The 22,747-nt window shown below is 47.0% G+C and overlaps 1 protein-coding gene across 3 annotated transcripts in view; it reads left to right on the forward strand.

The window, feature by feature from the left end:
• The window catches only part of FAM193B (family with sequence similarity 193 member B), a 45,718-nt gene that overhangs the window by 22,325 nt on the left and 646 nt on the right, over positions 1-22,747 (forward strand). For 2 of the 3 annotated variants that reach the window (XM_084839411.1, XM_084839413.1), the window contains 5 exons: positions 1,605-1,800; positions 2,292-2,528; positions 5,598-6,612; positions 7,468-7,543; positions 11,609-22,357. In XM_084839411.1, coding sequence (XP_084695537.1) covers positions 1,605-1,800; positions 2,292-2,528; positions 5,598-6,612; positions 7,468-7,543; positions 11,609-11,705 — 1,621 coding nt within the window. In that variant the 3' untranslated portion in view covers positions 11,706-22,357. Of the gene's footprint in view, positions 1-1,604; positions 1,801-2,291; positions 2,529-5,597; positions 6,613-7,467; positions 7,544-11,608; positions 22,358-22,747 lie in introns of those variants that run through there. The other variant, XM_084839412.1, reaches the window with a different exon arrangement.

A 22,747-nucleotide genomic window follows, 5' to 3' on the forward strand; every position in this document is an offset into this window, starting at 1 on the left:
ATACAAAATCCATAGGGATTTTGTATTCCAGTGTAACATTTTTCATGTTTATTCCTCCATCGATAACCATCCATGAAGGAAAGAGATATATCAGAACGTATTGTAAGTATCACAAGATAATGGAATTGGGCCTCCTCTGAAGAGGAGGGTAGCAAAATGAGAAGTGCTGCAGGGTTTGATTCCTCTTCTCCAATGTGTTTTGTAGTTTATTATTGTCCACATTACAGCCCCTTTTAATTCTTAGCATGGCAGCATTCTTATGCTGATGCTACAGTTTCATCTTCTGCTTTCTCAATCTTGAAATTTATTTATTTAATTTTTGCTGGAAGATGTGTTGTGTCCTCTTTGCAGGTAGGGAGGGGGTGGATTTTGTTTGTCTGAGAGATTGGTATTGCATCTTTCCACAGAAATATCCAAGATGGCCCACAATTTAAAAAGCCAACCAAAGTGAGTTTTAGAACCTCATCAAATATATTAAAAACAAGGAAACAGCAATAAAAGATGAGCTGCAGTAACATTCATAACCAGTCAGTGAACGCTCAGGGAACAGAAGATGGCTTTAGTTCAGGTACCAGGTGAAACAGTGGAGGCACCAGGCAGATCTTATTGGGAGGGGTGCTCCAAAGATGGGATGCTACAGCAAGAGAAAAGGTCTTTTCTCCAGTAGCCACCTGGCTAACCTCTGATGGCAAGGGCACATGGGCCTGAGTCTTTACTGATGTCCTCAGTAATTGGGCAAATCCGTATGGGAGGAGGTGATCCTTCAGATATTCTGGTCCCAGACCATTTAGGGCAGGGATGAGGAATGGTGTGGCCCTCCAGATGTTGCTGGATTGTAACATTGCATTTGATTCTTTTAACTATTGCATTGGGTTTTATTATTTTAACTGTTCATAATCCACCCAGAGAACATTTGTTAATAGGCAGATTAAAAATATAAACTCCCAGCATCCCTCACCATTTAGCTATGCTGGCTGGAGCTGATAGGAGTTGCAGTCTAAAAACATCTGGAAGGGGGCCACATGCCCCCCCTTTTAGGGTTTTGTAGGTCAAAGGCAGCCCTTTGAACTGAACTTGGAAAACACACCGGAAGCCAGTGAAGATCAGCACTGGCGAGTTCCTGTTAATGATCTCCCTGTAGTATTCTGAATGTGCTGAAGTTTCCAAACACTTTTCAAAGACAGCCCCACATATGGTGCATGACAGAAATCTAGTCTGGACATTTCTGAAGCTTGGGTAGCATACCATCCTTTTTCAAGAAGGGGCACCGCTGGGGCACCCATCAAAGTTGGCGAATGGCACTTTGTGCCAGAGATGCTATTGGAGCATCCAGGAACAGGGACAGATCTGAGAGTACCCCATAAGTGTGAACATCCCCTTTCAGGGGAGGGAGTGCAGCCCCTTCCCAAACATGTTGACCACCACCATCAGGCAAACCTCCCACTGACAATACCTTGGTCTTACCTGAATTGAGCTTCAGTTTATTGGCCTCTATCCAGCCTGTTACCAACTCTGGATACCGGCACATCCACTGGGAGTTGGGAGTCTTTGGGGTGAGTGTTTCTCACCTGCTTGCTCTTTCTCCTTCCCCCTTTCTCTCCCAGGGACCCTGCCTGCAAGGGTCACAAGTTCCCCAACGGTACAAGCTGCCACGCACCGCAGTCCTGCGAGGCGGACGAGGGGCTGGGCGAGGATGAGGACAGCAGCTCCGAGCGCAGCTCCTGCACCTCCTCCTCCACCACCCAGAAAGATGGGAAATTCTGTGACTGCTGCTACTGTGAGTTCTTTGGCCACAATGCGGTAAGTAAAAGCATGGCCAGCCACCATCCATGACCTTCGCCTGTAGACTCGTTTGGTTAGATGTGGGTGGTATGGTGGCTTGGGAGAACATCATGCTGACAACGTAGGCATGGCATGCTTCATTGCTCATCTCTGTTGGCCTTTGTAGCCGTGAGATCTCCCCCCACCCACCCACCCCAGTCTTCTAGCCTTGGATGTCCTCACAGTTCTGCCAACTCTGTCCTGACTTGTTCCTGTCCTGAATTCTTGACATCAAGCCCTGCGGTTGTACCTTGCACTCAGCTGTTTCAGCTTTGGACCTCTGCGGAACTGAGTGTAAATGCTTATGTGGAGGAAACATTCTGGGGAATATCTGCAAAGCCTTGGGCTAGTGAAGGGGAGAGCAGGAACAATCCTGGGAATGGTATCTGTTTGCGATAACTGGGGTGGCTCCTCCGTGCTATACAGTCTGCTGTATCTGCAGCAGGCCAATAGCCCAGCTCTGTCCACAGCCTCCAGCCGCCCCAACGAGCCGGAACTACGCCGAGATCCGGGAGAAGCTGCGCTCTCGGCTGACCAAGAGAAAAGAGGAGCTTCCTCAGAAGCTGGGACACAGCAGCAGCTCGGGCGAGCCGGCTGTAGATCACCGGGACGTGGACGAGCTCCTGGACTATATCAACAGCACTGAGCCGAAGCCCCTGAATAGCGCCAAGGCTGCCAAGCGTGCACGGCACAAGCAGAAGAAGAAGGTGGGCTGGGTATACGTGCAAGAATGTGCGGGAGAGAGAGAGGGAGAGTGCACGCTGATCCAGACCTCCGAGGAGATGAGTGTAAGGGGAGGAGATGATTCCGCAGATGGGAGGCCATTTGAATTTCTAGGCCTGGGAAAGAACTTGCTTAGGATCTGAATTGGCATACTGCTTCTGCATGGAAATGGGACAGTCATCCATCAGTCCCTGCATGTGTGTGCATTTGGGCAGGCCGATGGATGCAGATCAGGGGTGAGCAACGTGTGGCCTTCCTGATGTTTGAGCCTACAACTCCCATGATCCTTCACCATTGGACACACTGGCTAGGGCTGATGGGAGTTGTAGGCCAAAGCATGTGGATGGCCTACCCCTGATGTAGATCAATAGGTTGAAAGGAGAATGAAATATGACAAAATCTGAATTTTTCACAACTCCCATTTGGACGTATTTTCATAATTGCTACAGGTGCCATGAACACATTGGCTCACAAGGCTCTCCTTGCAAATGGATTGTGCCAATTTTGCTTTCTTCTCTTCCACATACTGCAAATAGTAGAATTGCAAATCATGACAGCCTGATTGGAGCTCTATGGCAGGGCTCCACCTTACAATAAATATACATGTGAACATGCCAAGCAGGTATCTTGGACCCTTTGGGAAGGGATTCCTCCTAGAGATTGTCTGTGCAGTTGGGGATTCCTGAGGCTGAACAGATGACCAAGCCAGACCATTGGTCCATCTGGCCCAGCAGTCACTGCTCTTACTAGCAGTAGCTTTCCCAAGTCTCAGGCAGAGGTCACTCTGGTCCCTGCTAATGTCTGCCCGGTGGCGTCAGGGGCCTTGTGCTTGCAAAGCCTGTGATGCAACACAGAGGTACAGCTCACCAAGGTTTTCTGAAAGGGTGCTGACCTGGCTGTTAACCTGCATCAACAGGCCTTCCCCAACCTGGCATCCTCCACAAGTACTGGAATACAACTCCCACCATCTCCAATCAGGGTTATGGGAGTTGTAATCCAATACAGCTGGAGGGCACCAGGCTGGGGAAGGCCAACATAGTGTGTTTCAGTGGCGCTATTTTGTCTATCTGGCGTTCACAAGTCACTATGTCAGGGTGGGATGCAGCCTACGGGGCCGCCCCTTCCAGCTTGCAGTGCCCCCTCTTCACCCCCTTGCAGCAGTTAGGCTTTTTAAAAGTGTGTGTTGGCACCCATGGAAGCTTTCTTTTAAATGCCTAATTGCTCCATGGGGAAGATTGGGGGTGGGGGGAGTCACAGCTGGGGAAGCAAGGGTTAACCCTCTCCTCCCCACATGTTGTGACCTGCCCCTCCCCAAATTCCCCTCATGCAGCAATTAGGCTTTTAAAAGACAGCTTCCATGGGTGCCAGTGGAACCGTTCTAAAAAAAAGTCAAACTGCTGTGCAGGGGCGAGGAGGGGAAACCAACAGAAGTGGGAAGAGTATGTCTGGGTTTGTGTGTGCGTGGGGAGCTCCAGCCCCACCCAACACTGGCTAGCAGCCCCCAACAAAATTCCCAAAAGTGAATGCAGCCCTCAGGGGCGGGGATTCATGTATCTACTGCAAGGGCCTCTTGCTTCCCTGCTACCTGTGCAAAGAGGAGTTGATGACCCTCTTATGTGACCACTTCCAACAGATAAATGAATGGGGTACGGCTACCCTTGAAAGACCAGGTCCGCAGCCTGGGGGTCATTTTGGACTCCCAGCTGTCCATGGAGGCTCAGGTGTCAGCCGTGAGCCGGACAGCGCTGTATCAACTCCATCTGATACGGCGGCTGCGCCCCTTCCTTCACGACCATCTGCTCCCATCGGTAGTACATGCCCTGGTCTCCTCTCGTTTAGACTACTGTAATGCGCTCTACGTGGGGTTACCCTTGAAGACGGTTCGGAAGCTGCAGCTGGTACAGAACGCGGCGGCTTGCCTGATTAAAGGCAGCTGCCGGTGAGATCACATCACTCCAGTGCTGAAGGAGTTGCACTGGTTACCAATTGTTTTCCGGGCCAAATTCAAGGTGTTGGTTTTGACCTTTAAAACCCTGTATGGTTCCAGCCCAGCCTATCTTAAGGAGCGCCTCCAGCAGCACCAGACAGGCCGCTTAACAAGATCAGCGTCGGATGGCCTTCTCTCTGTCCCATCAGCCAGGACAGCTAGACTGGTGGGGACGAGGGAGAGGGCCTTTTCTGTGGTGGCCCCCACTCTGTGGAACTCCCTCCCTAGGGAACTCCGCCATGCCCGCTCTTTAATGAGCTTCCGTCGTGCATTAAAAACGTGGTTGTTCAGGCAGGCATTTGGGGTGGGTTAGGGTATTTTAGAAAACGTTTTTATTGTAGAATTTTATTGTTTTAAACTGTTTTATTATACGCTGTACATCGCCCAGAGTGGCTGGGTGACCAGCCAGATGGGCGATTAATAAATGTAATAATAAAATAAAATAAAATAAATGAAAAAGGTGAATTAAGCTCCTGATCTTGCCACAAATTCAGATTTACCCACCATCATGTGTTAACAAGTCAGAAACTGGAGTTAAGGGGGTTATTATCTGACAATAACTGGTCAATTAAACAAGCCGTTCAGTTGTTCTCACCTGGGTTCCCGAGTTGCTGCTGAGTTGGGCCAGGCAGCTTGAAAATGTCTCTTTGTGTTTCTCTGCTCATACCCTTCCTCCTTTTCCCCCCATGCTGCAGTGCCATGAGCTGAGTTTAGGGCTGGGGATGTAGCAACCTTGTTGGAGCTTGTACGCCCAGGGAAATTGCTGTGGGAAATTGCTGGCAGTGCATCTCTTCCCTAAGGTTTGTTACCATAGCACAGGCCTTGTGTATGCCCTCTCATTGGTTCCCAGCACCAATTCCCGGGTGTCCAGTGTGGCTTGCTGGGAGTGCCCATCCAGTTGCATAAAAGTAGTGACTGTCAGCCTGAAAAGCAAGGGCCTCTTCATCCAGCTCAGCCTGAGGTTGGCTGCCCCCTTCATCCTCACCACAGCCCTCCTTTTCCTGGTTGCTAGCTGGGCATGCGGGAACGACCAACGGCTTCATGTTGCTAATTTCTGGTGTTGCAGGAGAAGGAGAAGGCCCAGCTGGAGGCTGAAGCCCAGAAGCGAGTGGACCGAACTCCACCAACGGGTCAAGACCAGGAGCTGGCCGAAGAGAAGCTTCTGGAGTGGCCCCAGCTTGAACTGGAGCGGGTGAACAGCTTCCTGAGCAGCCGACTGCAGGAGATCAAGAACACCATCAAGGATTCCATCCGTGCCAGCTTCAGCGTCTATGACCTCAATCTCGACGTCAACGACTTCCCCAAGAAAGCGGCCGTGCTGGAACAGAAGAACCTGCTCTCCCATCTCAATGGCTCCTCCGAGCTGCAGGAGATCGACCTTGACCTGTCCCCTCTCAGCCTGGGCGCGCCACATAACCATACGTTGTTGCGGAGCGAGGTGGGCCCCCGATGGGCGGAGGGCTCTGGAGAGGTGCCGCCCCCCCCACTGCCCGCCTCCGAAAATGGTGTGGTGAAACGGCTCAACGCTGTGCCCAACCTCTCCCGCATGATTTGGGTTCAGTCGCCCAAGCCAACAGACTCTCCGCAGGAGAGTGGGGCTGGCCACGAGTCCAAGGACACAGCGCCAGGCAGGGGAGCGGAGCTGCAAGAGCCAGTGCCCACCACAGGAAAGCAGCGAAAGGGCAAGCGGCAAGGCTGTTCGGCCAAGAAGGGGGAGCCTATCACGACTAGTGATAACTCTGGCTCCAAGGGGGTGGGACAGAAGAATCCCCCTAAGGGGGGCATGACCCCCGAAGCCCCGAGAGGAAGTGGCAGCAGTGCAGAGCAAGGCGACAGCACCAGAGGGCTGCGGCAGGTCCAGGGCTGGGGTTGCAGTGGCTCTAAGGCCGACAAAGAGAAGAGCACTGACGGGAAGAGCCGGAGAGGTGAAGGCAGAGCTGATCAGACAGAGCAAGAGCCTGCTCTTTTGGGGACCGGGGACCGGCATCTGCCCCACACAGCCACACCGGATGACTTGCCCCAGCCCAAAGGCAAAGGCAAGAAGAGTAGGAACAAAATGGAGAAAGCGAGCCCTTCCATTGGTGGGTATCAGGCAGGCTTTCCCCAGGGTCTGGGGGAATGTTCTGCTCCGTAGCTTTTTATGAAGAGTAGTGTGGGCCATCTGGGCACTGATGTTTCTGAGCCCCTTCCTATGCTGCCCCAGGTCTGTGAGTCTTGTCGGGAAGGGGGCAGCTGCCAGCTTTCATCCTGATGGGCACAGAACAGCACTGCCACTGCCATGGGCTACAGCCTGTACCCAATTGTACCCTGAGAGTAAACTCTGCACATTTTTTGTGCTGAGCTTTCTTTTGTATAGGATTTTTAAAAGAGAATTTGGAATGTTTGGGCAAGGGTTGATGTGATGAACGGGCAGTATTGTTGGGAGGCCAGTAGGGCCATGGCCTATGAGGTAAGGAGAGACAGGGAGCTGTGCAGGGCACCAGAGCTAAGGCCCGGACCAAACCTGCCTTTGGTTTTGGCCTGGCTGCATATGTGCAGACCTCTCTAAAAGGGCTAGAAACATGATGGTTTTGATTAAAATTCATGTAATTCCTGTGGATCCAGATTCTGCTGTGTGGGATCTTGCACAACTTTTATGGTCTTCGCTTGTGTTCCCACTGGGAATTTTCTTTTTGCCCCTCCAGCATTTGCATCACAAACATGGGATAGAGTTCAGTCAGGCTCCCTAATGTGCCTGCTGCTCTTGCTGCTTTGGCCAGTGGGTTGTGGACTTCGGCACATTTAGCATCATTGCAGGGATGCCTCCTGGCTTGAGCAGCTGCTGTGTGGTGTGAGGCATGTGCCTTGTTTGGGAGAGAGGGAGATCCCCATCACTGACACATCTTTTTAGGAAGCACAGTGGCTCAGCTAAGTCGTTTGCTCTTCTGTTTTGCCAGATGATGTGTTCCTGCCCAAAGACTTGGATAGTGTGGAAATGGATGAGACTGACAGAGAAGTGGAGTACTTCAAGAGGTAAGACATGGCCCCTTACACTAGAATCCTGCGCTAGACTATGGGTTCCAGTGACTTCGGCCTTGCAGATGGGAAGGAAATCAGTGCCAGACATGGAGGAGACTGGCTCAAGAGGGATGGAACTGAGTGTATTTCTATTTGCCTTCTCCATGATTCGCAAGTTGTTGGGGAAGGTGTACAGATCTATTAAGAGAGGTGCCAGTATTGAGAGAGGTGCCATTACAGCATTTCTAAGCCATTATTTGGACAGGGTTCGAGGTCCTTATTTGTCAGTATGTTGCCTGATCAATATGTTATTTTTTAAAAAATTTGCCCTGGCTTTTCATCCAATTAAAGTTCAAGATGGTTAACAAAAAATTAATACAAAACCAAGAAGATCAAATAAAAATACAATAGACCTATTAATTCAAAAAAAACCCAAAGCACTAAAGAAATACAACTTAACAGCTGCCCACAATTTAAAATCCACTGAACTCCCCCCCCCCTTTTCATCTAGAATCCAAAAGATGTCAAAAGCGGTGTCAGGAGAATCTATTCTATCAGGGAGGGCATTCTATAGTTGGGATGTAACAATAGAAAACTCCCTGTGTCTTGTACCCAACCTCAGAAAGTGGGTGTGCCTGGAACATGACCCCAGGAGATGATTTCCATGTTTGGGCATCTTCACACCAGAAAAAGCAGCGCTTTAGGTACTTTGGTCCAAGTTATTTAGGGATTTATAGGTGAAAACTGGCCATTTGAATTATGCTCAGAACTTTCAACACCAGCCAAATATGATCAGGATGGTGGATACGTATAGAAATATACGTTGATGATGATGATAATAAAAAAAATCTGGCCCCACTGTGTTCTGAACCAGTTGCTGTTTTTGAATACATTTAACAAGGTGCCCCACATAGCACATACTTCAGTAGTCCAACCTGAGCATTCCAAAGCCATGGATAACTGTGGAAGGATCATGTTTTTCCAGGAGAAGCCACAGCTGACGTACCAACCCAAAGTGGGAAAGGTGCTTTGAGCTGCGAATGCCACTTGGATGTCCTTGAGTAAAGCTGGATTTAAATTAAAAAATACCCCTGAGCTGCAAACCTAATACTTAAGGGGGGCATGCAGCCTCATCCAGAACAAGTCAGATATCATCTCCATGGGCAACCATATCACCTACCAACATTACATGTCTTGTCTGGATTTGAACTTGTTTCTTAGCCCTTATCATGCCCATTACTGACTCCAGGCACGTGTTCAGGACATCCATTGAATCTGGATTAGATGAAAAAAGGGAAGCAGAGGTGAGAGTCATCCACAGCCTGGTGACATCTCACTCCAAATCCCCCCTAGCAACTTCGCCCTGTGGTTTCATGTAGATGTTAAACAGTACAAGGGACAAGAGAGATCCCTGCAGCACCCCATAACACAAGTGCCATGGGGGTGGAGAAGTACTTCCCTAGCACCTTCTGGAATCATTTATTTATTTCATTTCTATGAAATAAATAAATAAATTTTATTAAATAAATACATTTATTTATTTAATATCATCCCACCAAGTAGAATAGAATCACTTGAACATGCTCCCTGCCACAAGCAAACTTAGCCAAGCAATCAGGAGGATACCGCATGGTATCAAGAGACACTGGGAGGTCCAGGACAATTGTGAGTCACTCCCATTGGAGGTTGTACACCAGAGCAACCAAGGCAGCTTCAGTCCCAAAACGGAGCCAGAAGCCATATTGAAACTGTTTTGGATCAGAGGCAGGCAATTCGGTGCCCTCCAGACGTTTTGGACTACAACTCCCATCATCACTGACCATTGGCCATGCTGGCTAGGAATTGTAGTCCAAAACATCTGGATAAGCACCAAGTTGCCTATCCCTGTTCTAGATCTGTCTCATCCAGGAATGTCTGAAGAAGTACGGCTGCCACCTGCTCAAGCACCCTGCCCAAAGAGGGAAGATTAGGAACTGGCTGCTAGTTGGTAAAATCATCTGGGTCCAGAGAGGGTTTCTTCAGGAGTCTTCTCCCAGCCGCCTCCTTTGAGAAGGCCAGAACCACACCTGCTCTGAGCGGCACATTCAGCCACACCCTATAACTAGCCATTCACTCCCCTTTGGCTGTTGTGGCTCCCATAAAGAAACTTGGGCAGTATCATTTTCTGAGGTGCTGAAAATACCTGGTTAGAGAGCTCTAGTCCAGCCTTCCCCAACCGGGCACCCTCTAGATGTGCTGCACCACAACTCCCATCATCCCCAGCCTGCACTGGCATTGAGTACTGGGGATGATGGACGTCACAGCCAAACACATTTGGAGGGCACCAGGTTGGCCAAGGCTCGGACAGAAGAATTCACCAAATTCACTCACATCTGTACCCTCACATTGCTCGAGTTACCTGCTCTATTGCCTCTAAAGCAGGAGTGGGCAACATTGGCAGGTCCAGGGTCGAATTCCTCCCCCAGCGGGGGCTGCACAAACACACACACCCCGCTGCTGCTGAAATGATCGCTACACTGCCAATTCTCCTGTCAAAATTCAGCGGTGGCAAAAAAGGGCCATTTTCCTTTTAACAGGAAGAGAGCCTTTTTTTACTGCCAGGCAGACAGTTTCCAGCAGTGAGGCACGGGGAGGCCTGCAAAAAAGGCTTGGGTGGAGGCAAGTCCAGCCTGCATGTTGCCCAACACTGCTCTAAAGCTCTCTCGTCTGCTCTTGTGCTGCCAACAGCAATTGGTCCTTTCATCTTTGGATGCTGATTTTTTTGCCCCAGCCCCTCTTTTTCGCTGGTCCCCGCCTCATAAACCATGTATCTCCTGCAGCCTTCTTTTCCCCATGTTGCTGCCTTCTCCAACTATTCTCCCTGCAAGCTTCCACGTCTTAGCTCACTGCCTGTTCTGTCCCTTCCCTTCAGCTGCCCTGCTTTGTGTTGCTTGCCCCTTGGCTCCCCTCTGAAGACAACTTCTTACTCAGCATCTTCATCTTCAGTGTCCTTGTTTGCCCAGCATCTCTTCCTGTGCGGCCCCTTCCTGCCAACAGCACATACCCCTCTTGTCTGTCCTGTGACATATTTTCCAAACTAACCTTTTTATTTCCTCACAGAAGTGGCCCTACCTGCCACCATTGTATTACTGACCATTTCATAGAATCCTAGAATTGGAAGGGGCCATTGAGTTGACATCCCCGCCCCGCCGCTCAGTGCAGGAATCCAGTTTAAAACATCCCTGACAGATGGCTGTCTACACTCTGCTTGAATACACCCAGTGACTGAGAGCTCATCACCTTCCTAGGCAGTTGGTTCCATCGTCTGACTGTTCAGACCCTTAGGAAGTTTTCCCTAATGTTCAACCGAAATCTGCCTTCCTGTTAAGCCAGTTGTTTCGTGTCCTACTGTCTTGGATGACAGAACAGCTTGTGGCCCTCTTCTGGGGCCCTTTAGGTACTTGAAAAGTGCTATCGTATTTCCTTCTGAATCTTATCTCCTCAAAGCTAAACATACTCAGTTCCTTCAATTTGTCTTTGTAGGACTTAAGTTTCTAGTCCCCCGATAATCTTGGTTACCCTTCTCTGAACCCATTCCAATTTATCTGAATCCTTCTTGCCTCTCAACTGTTAAAATGTTTGGACATTCCATACCATAAAAGCAGCCAGGAGTTGAAAGTTCTTAGGAGACAGGCTCTGTATGTGTGGGTGGGAGGGGCCTTCGCATCACCACCGCAGTGGATTGTGGTACATTTGGGCAGCCATTTTGAATATGCAACCCCCTAACAAGGGTTTGCCATGGTTTGTTGTGTTGTCCAAACCCGGGCCCCGGGGGCTGTTTGAGGGTTAAATAACCCTCAAATAACCCTACAACAGACCATGGGTCATTTGAGGGTCAACCCTCAAACAATCCCTGCCACCCGCATTTGGATGACATGACAAGATGTGATCTGAATAAGTAACTTGGCGCCTCTGGGCACTGCAGCTTGTTGTGGCTTAAACAAGCCACAGTGGGCTACGGTGATCATGTGAACCTGGTCAGTGTGTAAAATGAGCATCCAGCCCTGTCACTCCTTCTCACTGTTTTTTCTGTTCTTGCAGGTTTTGCCTGGACTCAGCCAAGCAGACCCGGCAGAAAGTGGCTGTGAACTGGACCAATTTCACCCTGAAGAAAACCACTTCGAGTGCAGCTCAGTGAGGTGTGCGGTGCACCCCTGGTATATGTGCAGGGCCCCACACTTTGCCTCCCCGCCCCCAAACCCATAGACAGACACTTGACCTCACCTACCCTCAACTCTCCTCCTTCCCCCTCCCCATGGGGCTCCCATTCCTAGCCTGTAGGCGGGGCCGGGACAGCCCCTATGTCCCTCACCTCTCAGTGTTCGACGTTCGGGGAGATGCTGACTGAGCCGCCCCAAACCCAGGGGCAGTCTTGATCAGCCAAGGCCCAGCGTGGCACAGGGACCAGGCTGCACCCAATAAAGGACTTTTTAATTTTTTATTTTATTTAAAAAACCCAACTTTTCTGTTGTTTGTTCCGGCTTTTCTGGTCCCTGCGGGCAGGGGGGCAGTGGCCCCCATTGGTGGAGGTGGGCAGCTGCAGCAGCTCAGCATGATGGAACCTCTGCCATTCAGCTTTCACTCAAGTTCCATTCAGATACTGTTGATTTGCATAAAGGAAAGAGGCGCACATGGAGCTGCCATGATCAGAGATTGCGCTCTCGGGCGTGAAAACCCCATCATCTCCTTGCATAATCACCGTGGCAGAGCTCTGGGGTGTGATGATAGAGCTTTCCTCCATGTCTTGGTGACTGCACGTGTCATTGGGTCCTTGGCTGCACTATTCTTCTCAGGGAATTTTATTCTCTCGGCTGAAATGCTACGCCATGCTGTGTGCAGTGCTGTCTCAAGGAGCCTAATGTCAGCAGAAGGGCTACAATTTCTTCTCAAGCAGGCGCCCAATGGCAGCCAGCACATTCTTTTGCCTCCTAAGCCATGGAGCTTGTGTCTGAATGTTTTAGTCACGTTCCACAGGAGCTAAGGGTCTCTTCCCATAAGACTGACTGCTTTCCTGCGTGGGTATCGCTTCTGCGTAGGCAACTCTGTTTACTATGCTGTCCATGCATGATGAGTGCACACCTGTCTGTCCTGTCACGATTACACACAGCAGGACACCACCAATTGGCTCCAGGCTCCTGCAACAAAATAAACTTATTTGTGCTCCTGATGCATGACCACAAATATATAACTTCCTACAGGAAAGTGATATCCACATGGGAAAGTCCTCTTGTGTAAAAACAGCCCTATTAACAATGCTGCAGATTAGCTCTGCTGGAATGTAAGTATCTCAAATCAAGTGTGAACTGTGACTCCATTCTCCTTTGCTCCACGGAAAGCCCAGTGTTCCTTCACTGCTGTCCTTTCTCTGTCCTTTCCCAGTGTATTCATAAGCGATATGTATTCATAAGGGATATGACTCAAGCCCTGCCCTAGGTGCTTGGTTCTTCCCCCCACTGGAATGACCTGCAGTATACAGCACCTTGTTAGCCCTGACCCTAGCTGGCATCTCAAAGTGCCTATGACTTCATAGCAATTTGGTTGCTGCTACAACAGGTAGACTCTTGAGTTTTACAATCCCACAACCGCCTCGGCAGAGCTGCATCAACCTTTCAGTTCTTGCACTGGTAAAAGGACTGTAATATATTAATCACAACCCATCAGAAGGAAGTGCCAAAGCTCTAGGGTGTTTCTGGGCAGAAGGGTAGAGTTGCCCTACTGCTGTGCTACCTTGGACCTGCCCCATTGCAGTTAAGCCCATGTGTTTGACTTGCACATGCATAAACCTTTCCCCTTAAAACCATGGCAAACATCAAGCTAACTCTTGAGCTTTACTGAGCTTAATTGTGCCCTCATATTTTATGCTGGCACCTATAGATACTGTTCACCCCAACAGACCCGTTGGGATGATCAACTTCCCTTATATGGTACTGACTATCCTGCCAAACCAACCAGGGTGTTTGACTTTTATTTCCTGTTGTCTCCACTGAAGTACAGAGGGGAGGACCCTGAATTGCCCTTTTCCTGCAGAATCTTGCCTGCACAATACCCCTGATCATAGGTAACACATACTTGACAATGTTAACTGCAGCTGGAAGCTGCGGTGGGTCTCTGACCGATTGCTGGTGCTACCCAGACTCTCTCTCCCCTCCCACCACTTCTGAGACTGGTGCCCACCCTACTTCCCAGAGTGCTTGGCCTACATGTCATGCCACTGACCATCAGCAGATTAGCTTTTCTGCGTTTCTTCTTGATCATTTACTTTTTGATACTGTGAAATCTTTCGTGCTGAAAGATAAAACTGACATTTGGACACAGAGTGGCTATGTGTGCTGTGTAATTGCTGCCCATGGCTAGCACCAAGGGACTGGGATCTCTGGCACTTGGTTCACACTAGGGAGAGATCTGGGGAGAGAACCTGGTTTGGAGCCAGACTGGCTGCTGGCAGTGAGCATCTACATAGGCTGCAATCCATGCAGTCCCCCACAGTGCTTGACCCAAATTGCCCACCTACATAAATTTCCATCCTGTCTTCATTCTGTCAAGAACTCATCTGTGCTGCTCAAACGTGGTGGGTGTGTTACAATTTCGTACTCTAGTCCTCAATACACAACAGGATTAAGTCCCGTCACTTTATAGCCACAGCACAGAGGGGGCTCGCTATTGCCTAGGTCTCTGTTTACTTCAGTCAGCTGTATAATAAATGGAATTACTCACAATTTGTAACATTTAGTAGTGTGTAAGGCTTAGTGCATTCATCCTTACAATACCCAGTAAGGCAAATCATCATTCCTACATCAATACTACTGAAGAATTGAAAAACGGATTAGCTTGTCTTAAGACCACCCACCAGGTACATTGCTAGCTAGAACTGGAATGCAGGTCTCCTGGTACAACGCTATTAAACTGCATTATTGACTTTGTAGAGATGGCTGCTATAACAATGAAATAAGAACAGGGGAGAGTCAAGATGGAAATCAGCCTATTCCCACATGCACCCAATAGACAAGGTGGAAACAGGAAAAGCAGAATCCCCTTGGTTATCTTCTCCACTTGCATAATGGATTAAGTTCAGTGATCTCATGATCCCTAGCTCCTTCCCTATTGTAAGATCTGCTAGCAATGTTTCAGTAGGTAACCAAACCTGCAATTCCTCTCAAGCTGTACAGGCCTCGTGACAGTGATTTACCATAGCATTACAGATAGTAACAGCAAAGGAAGGCTCACATTCTGCATCCAAAATAAGTCAACTCACATTTGCATACTTTTATTCTAAATCTGCTACCTGAATGGCTATAGCATTTGGAATTTTGTTAAATAGTGGTGGTCAGAGAGGAGAGAGGTATGGGTTCAGAAAACACAGCTGAAGGAATGAGAGACTGATCTGGAAAGCACAAGAATTGAGTTGTTTTGCCAGTTTAGACCAAATATCCATCTAGTTCATCAGCATTCTGCTGCCAGGCAAATGCCTCTGGGAAGATCATGAGCCAGACATGAAGACAACGTCTTCTGTTTGTACTCAGAAGTACACTTGCCTCTGAACATGGAGTCATCAACACAACTATCCCGTATGAATTTGACTAATTGTGGTGTTTGGATTCTTTGAACTTAGTTGTGGTAGCAAATTTCATGGATTACTGCCTTGTTGTGGCAAAGGGCCTTGCGTAACTCAGTGAAGCCATAAGTTGTGCAGGGCCACCCAAGACAGACAGGTCATGAAAGAGAGTTCTGACAAAATGTGGTCCACTGGAGAAGGAAATGGCAACCCACTCCAGTATTCTTGCCAAGAAAACCCCATGGAACGTATCACAAGACTAAGAGAGATGACGCCGGAAGATGAGCCCCTCAGGTCGGAAGGTGTCCAATATACTACTGGGGAAGAACAGAGGGTATTTCCAAGTAGCGCCAGAAAGAGTGAAGCGGCTGGGCCAAAGCCGAAAGGACACTCAGCTGTGGATGTGTCTGGTGGTGAAAAGAAAATCCGATGCTGTAAAGAACAATATTGTTTATGAACCTGGAATGTAAGATCAATGAATCAAGGCAAGCTGGAGGTGGTCAAACGTGAGATGGCAAGATTGAAATCGACATCTTGGGAATCAGCAAACTAAAATGGACAAGCATGGGCGAATTTAATTCAGGTGACCATCATATCTACTACTGTGGGCAAGAATCCCTTAGAAGAAATGGAGTTGCACTCATAGACAATAAAAGGGTGGGAAAAGCAGTACTGGGGTACAATCTCAAAAACAATAGAATGATCTCAGTACAAATCCAAGGCAAACCATTCAACATCACAGTAATTCAAGTCTATGCCCCAACCACTGAGGCTGAAGAAGCTGAGGTTGATCGGTTCTATGAAGACCTCAACACCTACTAGAACTAACACCAAAAAAAGATGTCCTCTTCATCATAGGGGATTGGAATGCCAAAGTGGGAAGTCAAGAAATCACCGGGATAACAGGCAAGCATGGCCTTGATGTACAAAATGAAGCAGGACAAAGGCTAATAGAGTTTTGCCAAGAGAACACGCTGATCATAGCAAACACTCTTTTCCAACAGCACAAGAAGCGACTCTACACATGGACATCACCAGATGGTCAATATCGAAATCAGATTGATTATGTCCTTTGCAGCCAAAGATGGAGAAGCTCTATACAGTCAGTAAAAACAAGACCTGGAGCTGACTGTGGCTCAGATCATGAGCTTCTTGTTGCAAAATTCCGGCTTAAATTGAAGAACGTAGGGAAAACCACTAAACCATTCAGGTATGACCTAAATCATATCCCTTATGAATACACAGTGGAGGTGAGGAATAGATTTAAGGGATTAGACCTGATAGAGTGCCTGAGGAACTATGGACGGAGGTCCATAACATTGTCCAGGAGGCAGCAACTCAATCCATCCCAAAGAAAAAGAAATGCAAGAAAGCAAAGTGGCTGTCTGATGAGGCTCTACAAGTAGCTGAGGAAAGAAGGGAAGCGAAAAGCAAGGGAGAAAGGGGAAGATATATTCAACTGAATGCAGAGTTCCAGAGAATAGCAAGGAGAGACAAGAAGGCCTTCTGAAATGAACAATGCAAAGAAATCAAAGAAAACAACAGAATGGGAAAGACTAGAGATCTCTTCAAGAAAATCGGAGATCTCAAGGGAACATTTTGTGCAAAGACGGGCATGATAAAGGACAAAGAAGGCAGGGCCCTAACAGAAGCAGATGAGATTAAGAAGAGGTGGAAAGAATACACAGAAGAACTATATAGGAAAGATCTTAATGTCCCTGATAGCCATGATAGTGTGCTCACTGAACTTGAGCCGGACATCCTAGAGAGTGAAGTCCAGTGGGCCTTAGGAAGCATTAGTAACAACAAAGCTAGCGGAGATGACAGTCTTCCAGCTGAGCTATTTAAAATCCTAAAAGATGATGCTGTTAAAGCGCTGCACTCAATATGCTAACAAATTTGGAACACTCAACAGTGGCCGCAAGACTGGAAAAGGTCAGTTTACATTCCAATTCCAAAGAAGGGCAACGCCAAAGGGTGTTCAAACTACCGTACAATTGCACTCATTTCACATGCCAGCAAGGTTATGCTCAAAATCCTACAAGCGAGGCTTCAGCTGTATGTGAACCGAGAACTACCAGAAGTACAAGCTGGGTTCCAAAGAGGCAGAGGAACTAGAGATCAAATCGCCAACATTCGCTGGATCATGGAGAAAGCAAGAGAATTCCAGAAAAACATCTATTTCTGCTTCATTGACTTCGCTAAAGCCTTTGATGGTGTGGATCACAACAAACTGTGGCAAATTCTTAAAGAGCTGGGAGTACCAGACCACCTTACCTGTCTCCTGAGAAACCTGTATGAGGGCCAAGAAGCAACAGTAAGAACCAGACATGGAACAACCAATTGGTTCAAAATTGAGAAAGGAGTACGACAAGGCTGCATATTGCCGCCCTGCTTATTTAACTTATATGCAGAGTACATCATGAGAAACGCCGGGTTGGATGAATCACAGGTCGGAATTAAGATTGCTGGGAGAATTATCAACAACCTCAGATACGCAGACGATACCACCCTAATGGCAGAAAGCGAAGAGGAACTAAAGAGCCTCTTGTTGAAGGTGAAAGTGGAGAGTGCAAAAGCTGGTTTGAAACTCAACATTAAAATAACCAAGATCATGGCATCTGGCCCCATCACTTTCTGGCATATAGAAGGGGAAGAAATGGAAGCAGTGACAGATTTTATTTTCTTGGGCTCCAAGATCACCGCAGACGGTGACAGTAGACATGAAATTAAAAGACGCTTGCTCCTTGGGAGGAAAGCTATGGCAAAAGTAGACAGCACAGTAAGAAGCAGAGACATCACCTTGCCGACAAAGGTCCGTATAATCAAAGCTATGGTTTTCCCAGTAGCAACGTATGGCTGTGAGAGCTGGACTATAAGGAAGGCTGAGCGCCGAAGAATTGATGCCTTCGAACTGTGGTGCTGGAGAAGACTCTTACGAGTCCCCTGGACTGCAAGGAGGTCAAATCAGTCCATCCTAAAGGAAATCAACCCTGACTGCTCATTGGAAGGACAGATACTGAAGCTGAAGCTCAAATATTTTGGCCACCTAATGCGAAGAGAAAAGTCACTGGAAAAGACCCTGATGCTGGGAAAGATTGAAGGCCAAAGGAGAAGGGGATGGCAGAGGATGAGATGGCTAGATAGCATCACCGATGCGATGAATATGAACTTGAGCACACTCCGGGAGAGAGCGCAGGACAGGAAGGCCTGGCGTGCTATGGTCCATGGGGTCATGAAGAGTCGGATACGACTTAACGACTGAACAACAATGTGGAACTACTTTCATTTTTCCTGAACCTACCGCTGTTCAGTTTCACTGGGTTACCTCAAATACTAGTTTTATAAGAGAAACAACGAAGTTTCTCTCTTGATTCACTCATTCAGTATTGCTCATAACCTAAAGTTCTATCATGCCACACCCCCATTGTCTTTTTCTGAACTAAAAATCTCCAGCCACTTTAGCCTTACCTCCCATGTAATATGCTCCAATCTCTTACCAACTTAGCCTGCAATTGTATACCCATTTAGCTGGGAGTAAGCCCCAGTGAACTTACTGAGATTTACTAATGAGCAGACATGTGCAAGATTGCACTAGAAATTGTTATTCTCTGAACCTTTTACACCTCTATGATGTCCCTTCTGAGATAGTGGTCAGTATCCCAAATGTGACTGGCCATAAATTAATACAATGGTGTTTATTTTCAATCCGTTTTCCTAACGTTTTCACTGCCAGAGCACACTGGATTAATAATTTTTGGCAAGCTTTCTGCTACACCCCCAAGATCTCTTCCCTGCTTAACTCACAGCCAATTTAGAACCCATCTCCTATGCAAAATTAGGATTTTTTTTGTCCCAATGTGCCTAACTGCATTGCTTTAAATTGAATATAATCTGCCATATTGTTGCCTATTCAGGTAGTTTGGAAAGCTCCTTTTGGATCTCTTCACAGTCTCCTTGGGAGTACACCATCCTGAATGGATTCACAATGCAATCCTATGCATGTTTGCTTAGAAATCCTATAGCGTTCAATGTGGTTTACTCACTAGTAAGTGTGTTTAGGTCTCTAGCCTCAATCTTCTCTGCACATCCTAAGCCTTAGTCTCCAAGATGTCCTTTCTGGCCCAAACCCTAGCAAACTACGCCAGTTGGCTTTCTAAAGCTCCACTTCTCTACTACTTCTGTACTACTCGTACATCATTCGACGCTTTGGGAGGAACCAAATGATACAGGCTGCATTTGCACTACTCAGACGTAGCCAGTACTTGCTATGTGTCAGTATCTTGCATATACCTGGAACAATATGTGCCCTTCTGGTCCTGGTCTTGGGACTCTGAAACAGGATGGTACATACGATGCTACCATATACCAAGGCAGACTGGCCCAATATTGTCTACTTAGAATGGTAATGGCTCCCCAGGGTCTCATGCAGCGGTCTTCCATATCACCTGCTACTTCATCTTTTTAGCTGGATTGAACCTGGGATCTTCTGCAGGCAAAGCATGTACTCTACCACTGAGCTATAGTCTGTCCCCTAAAGTTAAGCTGCTGGGGCTTTAAAAAAATGTAGCTAGAATGAGTTAAACAATGAAAGTGATCTGCACTCCAAAAATCATTTTTGTTTTGTCCCAGTCCTAGCAAAATATAATCGCTGGTTTTCAAAAAGCTTTACTGCTCTCAGTCTTCTACATGTGCCCAAGCTTGTTCCACACTTCAGACTAAACAAAACTATATGTTATGTGCCAGACCCACATATTGTGATAAATGGCTACACATCAGGCCCTCATGCATGATGCACTGTCTGCTCCTCTGGGCCAGGTATATGTAAGCTACATATGACAGGAGGCATTACCAAAATATGATGCCTAACCCTAAGGAATTAACGAACACTATAACCCAAACAGCTTTCCCAAACTTAAGCACCACATTTTCCTCCAGCATCCCAGGTTTAACAAGATAGGGATGCTATTCTGCAGAAACAGAAGCACTGTTAGATCAGTCCACTGGTCAATCAGATGCTTCTGGGAAGCCCTAAGCCAGGGTTGGGGAACATGTGGCCCTCCAGATGTTGGCAGAGACCAACTCCCATAAGCTCTAGTTAGTATAGCCAGTGGTGAGGAATGATGAGAATTGCAATCCAACATCTGGAAGGCCACATGTTCACCCTCCCTACCCTAAGTAGTGCATGCATGGAACAACCCTCCCCATGTGGTATCACATTGCTCCTGAATATGGAGGTTCCATTTCACTATCATAACTCATAACCATTGTTACTCCTATCTATGAATTTATCTGACCTTTTAAATCCATATAAACCAGTAGTCGTCACAACATCTTGCAACAGTGAATTCAACTTCTCCACTCAATGTCTCAGGATCTACCTGTACACAGGTTTGCTCTGTCCATCAGGATTAGCAAAACTAGATATTAGTGCCAGCCTCATGTTGTGATAAATTGTTACATGTCAGGACCTCCTATCGATAACATTTTGATCCAGGCAAAGCAAACTGTGGAAGCCAACTTCCAAGAAACTATGTTTCTCCAGATCTACTTGCATGTTGTCTCATTCTCTACTTGAAGAGAAGTAATGCAATATCAGCTGTACTGATGCCACTCTCCTCGGTAGCAAGAAATTGTTAAATTTATTTAAGAAATCTATAGCCAGCCTTTTCATATATAAATCCTCCAAAACAAAAACCCTATAAATAATACTATAGTAAAACAAAAGCAAGAATTAAAATAGTTATACAGAGTTAAACCAGAAAATGATAAAAAATGTGTGAAATCTATAGTTAATTAAAACCTCAAGGAAACAGGATGGTCTTAGGCTGGTGCCTAAATGACAGCAACAATGGTGCTGGGCAAACTTCTTGACCTGCAAAGCCCGGTGCCACCACAAAAAGGTTCATTTCTTTAGAAACTGCAAACCTAGCTTCTGAACCTAGAGAAGGGCCTCAGTTGGTTATCTTAACTGACAGGTTCACATAGGAAAAAATGGTCTCAGACTATTTAGAGCATTCAAGGTAAGACCTTGAGATGTGCCCATAAACTGCAGAGGGGGTAACCTGTTTTGGTATGGGGGCCAGATTGCCCCCCAGATCAAGCCTGACCAGTTGGGTGATGTCAAGGGGGTGAGGCCACGCCCAAAGCCCCACCTCTCCCATTACATCATCGCCCCCTTTTTTCTGTGCTGAGAAAGGCACAGCTAGAGGTGATGAGGTGAGTAGTTGTGATGAATGAGAAAGGAAATTTTGCTGAAAGCACATTTAATTTGGAGCAGGATCTGTGTGTGATATTAATTGGGAGTAATTGGCTGATATGTCTTTTCTCCCTGCTCTATTACTTCCCTCTCCCAAGCTGCTTTTTTTGTGCCACACTATGTGTCTGTGCAACACCCTTTGTTGCATCTGAAGACTGTAAACGTTTCTAGCATAGTAATGCCAACCCTCCAAGTTGTGTTGCTGCAAGCTTCTTGGGTCCAGTCACAATGCTACAGGTTGTGATGTAGCAGCACAACAATCTTTAACAACCTCATCCTGGCTACTTCTTCACTGGTTCAAGCCATATAACAGGGACATAGTTACTCATGAATACCAGGCATAAGCAAGTGGCTAAGTCAATTTTGCCATTTGCTATCACCAATTTTATTTTTTCTACACTTATTTAGAAAATCTTATCGAGAGACTTTCTACCCATCCCATTTTTGCATGCTTTTGATTTTTTCTGACACACACACTCACCTAGTTGTATCTATTTTTGTACCTAGTCAATCTGAGCAAGATACATTTTAAATGTTACACTGGGATAACACTGGATTCAATAGTCTTTTTGCTAAATAAGGGTTGTACAAATGAAAACTGGTAAAATTAACCTGAGATTCATTCTGTCTGATAGAAAATAGGGTACTAACAGGTATCACAAGAATATCATCTCATGCTTTTATATTTGTATGGTTACATACCATACAAATACCTGTTTTCCATCCTGCTTTAAATCAGGGGTTGAATTTGAGAGAGAGAGAGAGAGACAGAGAAAACAGATCTTTGTTGTCCTGTTTAAATCTGCAGTTTGCTCAATCCCAAATTAGTTATATGGGCCATGTATTCCAAGTACTTAACTTTATCTCTTATTGTTTTGATTTTTTAAAGGAGGTTTTTAACGTTATAGAACAAACTCCTCCCCATTTTGCGCTATTATTGTGCAATTCAAAGTATCGGCAAGCCCCTCAAGTGATTCCATCCATCCTTGAAAAAATCGTTAGCTGTGTCGCACCGGCACTGAATGACTGTTAAAGACAGGGAAGTGGTTCTAAGGCAGCGGTGTGTGCCTTAAAAGCAAACAACATACACCCAAACACCATCACCACCATACACCACACAACAGCAGCAGCAGCGCTTGTTGCTAAGACCCAAGGAGAAGAGGGCACTCTGCACGTGCTTACTGAACTATAGTCCATGAAAGCTTATGCCAGAATAAGTGTGTTAGCCTTTAAGCTGCCACAGCACACTTCGTTGTTTTTGCTGCAACAGACTAACGCTGCTACCATCTGGAAATAGTCTATACGGGGCAGGCATGTTGTTCGGTCCGACGTCAGCCCTTGAAGCAGATCCCAGGGAATAAAAACGGAA

The sequence above is a fragment of the Heloderma suspectum genome, chromosome 2 (genome assembly GCF_057233095.1).
Source record: "Heloderma suspectum isolate Gila_16-S chromosome 2, 16-S_ref, whole genome shotgun sequence".
Lineage (NCBI taxonomy): Eukaryota > Metazoa > Chordata > Lepidosauria > Squamata > Helodermatidae > Heloderma > Heloderma suspectum.